General features: G+C 39.1%; 1 protein-coding gene across 2 annotated transcripts in view; it reads left to right on the forward strand.

Annotated features, from left to right (window-relative positions):
* adamts6 (ADAM metallopeptidase with thrombospondin type 1 motif, 6) overlaps positions 1 to 8,576 on the forward strand; it is a 47,040-nt gene extending 38,464 nt beyond the window's left edge. For both annotated transcript variants that reach the window (XM_086096641.1, XM_086096642.1), the window contains 7 exons: positions 488 to 651; positions 737 to 875; positions 1,315 to 1,444; positions 2,419 to 2,623; positions 3,379 to 3,555; positions 4,793 to 4,949; positions 7,297 to 8,576. In XM_086096641.1, the coding sequence (XP_085952767.1) occupies positions 488 to 651; positions 737 to 875; positions 1,315 to 1,444; positions 2,419 to 2,623; positions 3,379 to 3,555; positions 4,793 to 4,949; positions 7,297 to 7,406 (1,082 nt within the window). In that variant the 3' untranslated portion in view covers positions 7,407 to 8,576. The remainder of the gene's footprint in view (positions 1 to 487; positions 652 to 736; positions 876 to 1,314; positions 1,445 to 2,418; positions 2,624 to 3,378; positions 3,556 to 4,792; positions 4,950 to 7,296) is intronic.
* Positions 8,577 to 8,835: the final 259 nt, after the last annotated feature.

The following is an 8,835-nucleotide window of genomic DNA, read 5'->3' on the forward strand; positions in this document are numbered from 1 at the left end:
ATAATCACTTAAGTGTTACACAAAATCAGCAAAGATGAGATCAAAATATTTTCATAATTCTAATTCAATTATTGTAAATAGAAATTAAAATGATTCTGAATTGTCTAAAAGTGGAATAAGTCAAGTCTTTCATAAATGTAAAAAAAAATAAAACTTTTCAATTCACGTGAAAATAGCCTTTAAATTCTATTTTCTTAAGAATTAATGGGAAAAAGAGAAATTAAAAATAATCGATTCATGGTTTTATGAATCGATATCGAGTTTGAAAAAGAAAATCGATTCAATATCAATTATTCGATTTAAAAAATATATATTTTTAAACCCAGCCCTATCAAATACTACAGAGGTCAGAGAGCACCAATGATTGGCTGTCTTGGGTTTAAGACAAACAAAAAAAGCAGGTTACACTCAGCAACATGATTGCAATTTGCTCGACCCTTAAAACAGAGCGTGTGAGAGCTTTTTCATCTTCACTCTTTCTTCCCAGCGTTGAAATCCGAAGGGGACGACTACTACATCAACGGCGCGTGGACCATCGACTGGCCAAGGAAGTTCGACATCGCCGGTACCGCCTTCCACTACAAGAGGCCCACCGACGAACCCGAGTCTTTGGAGGCCCTCGGGGCAACCACAGAGAACCTGGTTGTCATGGTAACACTCAAGCCACAATCAAGTTGATGGACGATATCGCTTTGCGGAAATCCAAAGTAGCATTTTCTCCCCTTGCCCGTCTCAGATCCTCCTCCAGGAACAGAACCAGGGCATCCGTTACAAGTTCAACGTGCCCATCCAGCGCACAGGAAGTGGCGACAACGAGGTGGGCTTCTCCTGGTACCACCTGCCCTGGTCCGAGTGCTCGGCGACGTGCGCCGGAGGTATGCGGGCATCCCAATCGCTTACGTTTGTCTGCTCCGTTGAAATATTTGAATAGAGCTCTTAGTTTATGGCGGAAAATATGTCATCGAACATGATCACGTAAACCACATGTCTCGGGACCCCCTTGGACCTGCGCTCAGCGGCCGCGACATTAGGCCCACCTGTCTGTCTTTCCAAAGACAACAAAAGCTCACCCAAGCGTAAGCTGAGATTCTCGAAGAGGCAAAAGTATTCAGACTCATTATTTACTATAAGAGTAAATATGGGATAACTTATATACATTTATTCTAACAGGTTTTAAAATCTAGGTTCTAAACTAGCGTTAGGGTTTTAAACTTGTGTTACGGTTTTAAATTAGGATTTGTATTTTTGGGGGGTTAGGGTTCTATAACGTTTGTATAACGTTTTATCTTGTGATCTGTCCCCCGCCGTCGGCAGGCTCCCAGAAGCAGGAGGTGGTGTGCAAGCGGCTGGACGACAACTCGGTGGTCCAGAACAGCTACTGCGACGCGGACGGCAAGCCCCCGGACAACCAGCGGGACTGCAACAGCGAGCCGTGCCCTCCAGAGTACGTCAAAACGGACCCTAAAAACTCACCAAAACACAATCTAATTTATTATAATACAATAAGGGTATTAGTCATATCATTTCGTCAAAGCAAAGTCCACTCGTTTTATGCTAACGTGACGCAAAACACCATAGATGGGCTGACACAAGTTAGCATAGATGCTACAATAATTCTAAACCTTTTGAAAAACAAACAGCAAAAGAACAAAGGAGAGCTTAACATTTTATAGTTCAACATCAAAACAATTTGTCCAAAACTAACTAGCTTAATGCTAACATACAATGCAAAACGTTACAAACAGGCTAGCGTCTTAGCATAGATTTAGCGCTAATTATAAACACAGTACAAACAGAACATTAAACTGACCTCAAATCAACTCTGAACCTTCCATAAAAGTGAAATCAGTTGGCTTTTGCACTTAAAAAAAAAAGTGTTTGGAGGAAAATAATAAAGCAAGCAGATTTACAACTTTCCGCGCTCACCCGCGCCAATAATAAGAAGCCCGGAGAGCGACCACCTGCGTTTGATGCTTTTGGCATCGGCGTGTGCGCAGGTGCGAGGCGACACGGCGGCCAAGTGGTGTGAAGCGTGACGCCGACAGACTTTTTTTTTTTTTTTTACTTACGAGTGTTCGTGTCGCTCATCTGGATCTGCTCCTCGGCGCACACGCGCCTTTTTACTAGTGCAGATGTTTGAAGGTGGTAATTGCACGTGGATGATGATGTCATACATTCGCACGGGCAAGTTATGCAGTTTGCAGTGTAGTGTTTTTTTCCAGTAAAAAAAAATGCAACTAGTAGAAATGGTCAAACAAAAGGAAGAAAATTGAATTCTTTTTTTCTGGGTCATTTCCACCTTTTTCTATGTTTCTTTCTGCATTATTTTGTTCTACTTTATTTGTTCTGTAATGTCAAAGGCCCTTGTAGACAAAACGGGCCTCGCATTGAGTTTTTGGCATTGCTGCGTTCTCCCAGGTGGTTCATCGGCGACTGGTCCGAATGCGGCAAGACGTGCGACGGTGGCGTCCGGACCAGGACGGTGCTGTGCATCAGGAAGATCGGGCCGGCTGAAGAGGAGACCCTGGAAGACACCCACTGTCTCACCCACAGACCCATCGAGCAAGAGGCCTGCAACAACCAGTCCTGCCCGCCCAAGTGGGTCACTTTGGACTGGTCGGAGGTAAATCAGCTAGCATAGCATAGCTGACATCCTGAAAAATCAGGTTTACATTTGTAATTGCCATTCGCAATGATGAAATGAAAGAGTGAGTTATTATTTTATTAGCTTTTAAATCTGACACAAAAAATGCATGCATTTTTGTCCTATTGCAATTTTAGACTGTGAAAACAGAAAATAACCGGTGTGTATGTAACAAAAAAAAAATGGTTGAAAAAAAAAATGGTTGAAAAATATATGCAGGGAGAAAAAAAACAACATTTTTATTATTTATTTTTCTGTATTTATATATATATATATATATATATATATATATATATATATATATATAAAAATATTTTCTTTTTTTTTTTCTGTATTCATATATATACACATATATATATATATATATATATATATATATATATATAAATACAGAAGAAGAAAAAATTTAAGATGCAAAATAAAGTGGAAAGAGCAACATGAAATTGTAGAAAAATAACATAAAAATAACATAAATAACAGGGGATTTAAAAAAAATATAAATAAATATATATGAATAAGTAATCATGCTGAGGAAAAAAAGAGTGAAGAATAATACAGGAAAACAACATAAAAAGAATGTGAAAAAAGTTACATGAAAAAAATAGTACAGGAAAAAAAACAAGCAAATATGCTGAAAAATTATGTAGGAAAAACATGTTAAAGTTTAAATAAGTTTAAATAACAAAAATGCAGGAAAAACAATGACAAAGAACGCCACATTTTTGTGTTTCTAGTGTACACCCAAATGCGGGCCCGGCTTCAAGCATCGCATAGCCTTGTGCAAGAGCAGCAACCTGACCAAAACCTTCCCGCCCGCCCACTGTCCGAGCCACAACAAGCCGCCGGTTCGAATCCGCTGCAGCCTCGGCCGCTGTCCTCCTCCGCGCTGGATCCCCGGCGAATGGGGGCAGGTACGTTTTAGCCCATGAGTGTGTGTGTGTGTGTGTGTGTGTGTGTGTGTGTGTGTGTGTGTGTGTGTGTGTGTGTGTGTGTGTGTGTGTGTCTGTGAGTCTGTAATATCCCCCCAAGGCTGTTTAAAGTCAGAAGCCTCTCTGATGCTTCCAGGAAAATGCTTAAGAAGATAGCATTTCCCACCATGACTCAACCCCCCCAAGAAAAAAAACACACAAAAAAACGCGAAGTTGTTGTTTGATTACCTCTGTAATGCAGACTAAAGACTAGTTGGTTATTTAGGAGGGTTACATCAAAACAGATTCTATCGAGGGACTTAATCGGTGCTTCCTGACTTTTATTTAGCCGAGGCACAAATTGTACTTGAGAAAAATGTCATCAAAGTGGATACACATGTTGTGTTCCTTCTGTCCACTTCCATTCCCAAAATAGGAACTTTGTTGAATAATGTGCATTACAGGATTGGCGTAAAAACGTGAAAAACACAATTTGAAACGTGTTATGCGACCCACAAAAAAAGAATAAGCACACGAAGGATGCCATTTTGATTTGAAGTGGCCATTTAAGGCTCATTTTAGTAATTTCCAAAAACCAGTTTGTCTTTGTAATGCTCATTACTGCCACCTACACTACCGGGGTGGAACATGTCATGATGTAGGCGAATGGATTTATTTTTCTATCAAATGTTTACGACTAACAAAAACGTTTCAAGAAGCGAAACCCAAAATGACACCGGAAGTCTGCCGTTTTCGGCTCAATCCCAAAAAGATGAATTTGTTCCAGTAATGCACTGTTCTGCCACCTACTGGACATCTTGATTTTTCTTTCCAAAACATGTTTCAGACATAAATGTTAAAGACTTGATGGATGTCTGGTTTGGCCCTTTAAATCGACGTTTACTTGTGCTGATGGTGATTTGGGTATTGCAAATCCATTTTCTTTAAAGTTCAGAGGTCACCAGTCAGACAAGTCTTCGCCAACATCAATGCACCTTTGGTAATTCAATCATCGGGCAGACCCCGCTGATAACCCCGGGTGGTCCATCAAAGGGTGCCAAGAGGTTAAACCCTGGTGGAGCAACAGCTGGAATTTTCTCACAGCGCGGCGCTAATTACATGCCTCATCCTCAAAAAGAGGCTAGGAGGCGTCGTGATTGATAATTGTTTACAAAAAAATGAATTACACCACAATAAATGAGCCTAAAGTGGCAAAACGACATCCTCTTTATCTGTGCAGTGCTCGGCGCAGTGCGGCCTGGGTCAGCAGATGCGGACGGTGCAGTGCTTGTCCTACACGGGGCAGCCGTCCAGCGAGTGCGCCGACGCCCTCCGGCCCGCCACCATGCAGCAGTGCGAGAGCAAGTGCGACGCCACGCCCGTCTCCAACGGTGACGGTAAGATGCCCGAGTCGAGTGTTTCAGGTTTGACCAGAAGAATTTTGTAAATATTAGTGGAGACGCTTATTTTCTCCCTGAAATTGGTTGAACTAATGAAAAAAAATTGAGCAACTGTAAATATTAAAACAAATTTACATTTTGTTATTTTTTATCTTATGATAAAATGAATTTAGAAATGAGCAAAAAGCTCACTTTTTGAAAATTTTCCATTGCATAATTTTATTGATTTATTGTAAATATAACATCTATATATCTATATAATTTTATTATAAATAATATGATTTTAAATGGACCATCAATTACTTCAGTAAAAAGAAAATTAATAGCTTTTAAAGTATTTTATTTTAATTGAGCCATTTTCCCTGATATTGATTATTCATTTCCATCCATCCATTTTCTTAACCGCTTGTCCCCACAAGGGTCGCGGGGGACGCTTATTTTAATTAAAAAACAATGTAAAAATAGTCTAAAAACAAATTTACATGTACAACTAAAATCTATAATTAAATTCATTATAAAAAAAAAATCTGGAAAATATTGCGCCATACCACCCCCATTTCTAAATTCATTTAGCTCGTAAAAAAAAAAAAATCCATATACTTACATTTAACATTTATTATATTCAAATGATAGTTTAAATAATAAATTGAGCATTAATCAATGACTTTATAATGATTTTTTATTTTATTGTTATTTTTTTTAATCAAGTGTGACCCCTTTAATTTTTTAAAAATTAATTAATTAATTTATTTATTTAGTGGTATGACATGTTCGGTGGAGCTCGCATGGAAAACGTGAACAGCGTTTACAGGCCGGCTAATGGGATTAGCCGCGGGCTAATTGTCGCTTCACGGACGGCAGTGAGGCAACGTCTGGTCTCATTGGGCCCGTCCCAGGCGGGGGCCCGAGCCTAATAAGGGAAGACACTCCGATCATGATAAGGCATTTACAGCCACGGTGCGCTTAGTGTGTGCGTGCGAGTCGTGGCAGCGAGCCCGGAGAGCCGAGCGGGCCAGAATCCTTCTCGGTCTTCGCCTCGTCGTCCAAGTAGAGCCGCTGTGTTCCCTGAGGGAGGTTTCGCCTCATAAGTATTACAATTACGTGTGAGTCACAGCGGCAGGCCGTCCTTCAGGCTATTTTTAGACCTCGACTTTTTCAGTCGGCTCAAGGGTGAATTTGTACGCTACGATGCAACAGGACCAGATGTAGCCTTTTGTTATCTCACTGCCATTGACGGCTATAGACGTCAAAAATGTATTTGAACGATTTCTAGTTTAATATTTTTCCCCACTTTTGTTAACAAAAGTATGAAAACCTAGAATTTGTTTTGTATTAGAACAGATATAAAATTTGTGATTAATCGTGAGTTAACTAGTGAAGTCATGCGATTAATTACTTTTAAAAATTGTAATCGCCCGACGGCCCTAATTTTAAATATTTTTTTTCTTAAAAAAAAAAACATTATTAAAAATTTAAAAAATATATTTTTTAAGAAAAAGTTATTAAAAATTAAGGGCATCAGGCGATTAAAATTTGTAATGGTAATTAATCGCATGATTTCACTAGTTAACTCACAATTAATCAAAAATGTTATATCTGTTCTAAATGTACAAAAAAAATCTAGGTTTTCAAATTCTTGTTAACAAAAATTGAGATTTTTTTTTTAACTAATAAAAATAGTTTAAATGATTTTTTTTACGTCTATAGCTGTCAATGGCAGTGAATGAGTTAAGGCCCTCTCTATTGGCTCCCTCTTGATCTCTTAAAAAAATAAAATATATATATATATTTTTTACATATTTATTTTTATTTTTAGATAAATATTATTTTAAGGAATTAATGATTAAATAGAAAAATAATAATTAAATATTCCAAAAATGTCAGTTAAAATTTTAAGTTGTAAGAAAATGAGACGAAAGGTAGATGAAAAGGTTTTAAACAAATACCTAAAAATGTCCAAAAAGGAAGAAGAAAAGTAGAAAATTACCAAAATTTCCATTAAATTACCAAATATGTCAGAATTTAATAAAAAACGGCACCAAAATGTTTTCAAAAAATTACCATAAAATGCCCACAAAATTGCAAAAAAAATTCAGCAAATTGATACAAAACAAATTGTCATAAAATGTCCAAACAAAGGAAGAAGCGAGCCCATAATATCTCCATAAAATTTAAAACATTTGACAAAAAGGTGGAAAAGTCTAAAAAATGTAACAAATATCAACATTGTGACGTTATCTCTCATTGTACGTCATTGACATTTACTAAACACCATTTGTAACAAAACAAATTGTTCCCACCTCCAACTGCCATGTTCTGACCCGTTGTCGTCTCGCGTGCGCAGAATGCAAAGACGTCAACAAAGTGGCCTACTGCCCGCTGGTGCTCAAGTTCAAGTTCTGCAGTCGGGCCTACTTCCGCCAGATGTGCTGCAAGACGTGTCAGGGCCACTGAGGCCCACGCGAGCCAGCGAAGGAGCGCCAACGTCGGCGACCAACGCCGCCAATAACGCCGCGATGCCCGGAATGGGAAGGCGACCTTTCACGGTTGGCCGCAGAGGCAAACCACTGCTCAGCCGTCACGCTGACACACACAAAAAAAAAACGGTTCACTTCTGTGAAGTGGAACTCGGAGGAGGATCGATTTGGTGATGTTATTTTATTATAATAATAATTCCTGGTATCATTGTCGCGTCTTCCTCCGAGTTGCTGTTTGATCCAAAGTGCTGGACACGGAGCTGAAAGAGGACGGACGGGCGAGAGACGCGGTCGCCGGGCGGACTTCTGGCTCGGCTGCACTTTTTTTGTGTGTGTAAATAATTCAGCCGCCGAGGAGATACGACAGAGAAAAGCAAGCCCCGCACCCGGATCATCGGTGTACTGTGTATTTATTATACAAGAGTCACAAAGTAGCCTACTGTCTTGGAAGGGAATACAATGTCATCGGACGGAACCCTGACTTACTGTAACCCAACCTTTATTGAGCCAAGGCACATATTAGAAGAAAATCTCACAGCACGCCAGCAGAGGGAATATTCCAAATTGGAAACTTTCCATGGGAATTTACAAGAAATCAAGGGCAATTTAATGGAAATGTGTCATACTCAAGCATAAACATTTTGTTTTATCGTAAGCAGACATCCATACTAAATATGTAGCTCTCCTTGCCCACATGTGAGGGCATTACAGTACCTCAAATCATTCACTATCAGCTGTACTGAATGCAGTTCCCCGTGTCAGCCATTTTAGATGCTCTCTGAATTCATGTCTCCCTCAAAGGGTGCCTTGCTTCCGAACATTCAGCCAGAAAATGTGCAACCAAAACTCGCGATAAACACTTAAGGATTGGCTTCTTCAAATATTCTCCAATATAATTTTTCACAACTTTATCGCAAGGGTAAAATGAGATTTGCTACTTTTTTTTAACGTTATTTCAATAATGGTGATGGATTCACCCTGAATGAGCTTTTTGTTGGCAGGCCAGATAATATGGGAGCTTTTTATTTTGGACACCGCTCTTGTATCTGTATGCTATGTTAGCATAAACAACAGCTAGCCTAGTTCTAGCCAACTCCATCCAGTGCTGCTAAATCTAATGAATTGACATTAAAAAAATATATATATATTTTGTCGGCTTGGACTTTTTGACCACTTACGGTATTGGATAGTCTAGTTATAAAATTAGGTCGCATTATCTTGAAATTAAAGTTGCATTAAAGTGTGAAGAGAAGCAAATTAGCTATACTGTTAGCTCAAAAAACCTTAAGCTAGGCATACATTTGGTGCTATCATAACTCATGACAAAGCCTTGCCTCACATTAGCTTGAACGAGATAGCGTTCCCATATTCGTCACGCTGAACTAAGTTTGAGGTTCAAGTGTTTG

Source organism: Leptonotus elevatus, chromosome 15 (genome assembly GCF_054856555.1).
Source record: "Leptonotus elevatus isolate MCC_2025b chromosome 15, RoL_Lele_1.0, whole genome shotgun sequence".
NCBI classification, from domain to species: domain Eukaryota; kingdom Metazoa; phylum Chordata; class Actinopteri; order Syngnathiformes; family Syngnathidae; genus Leptonotus; species Leptonotus elevatus.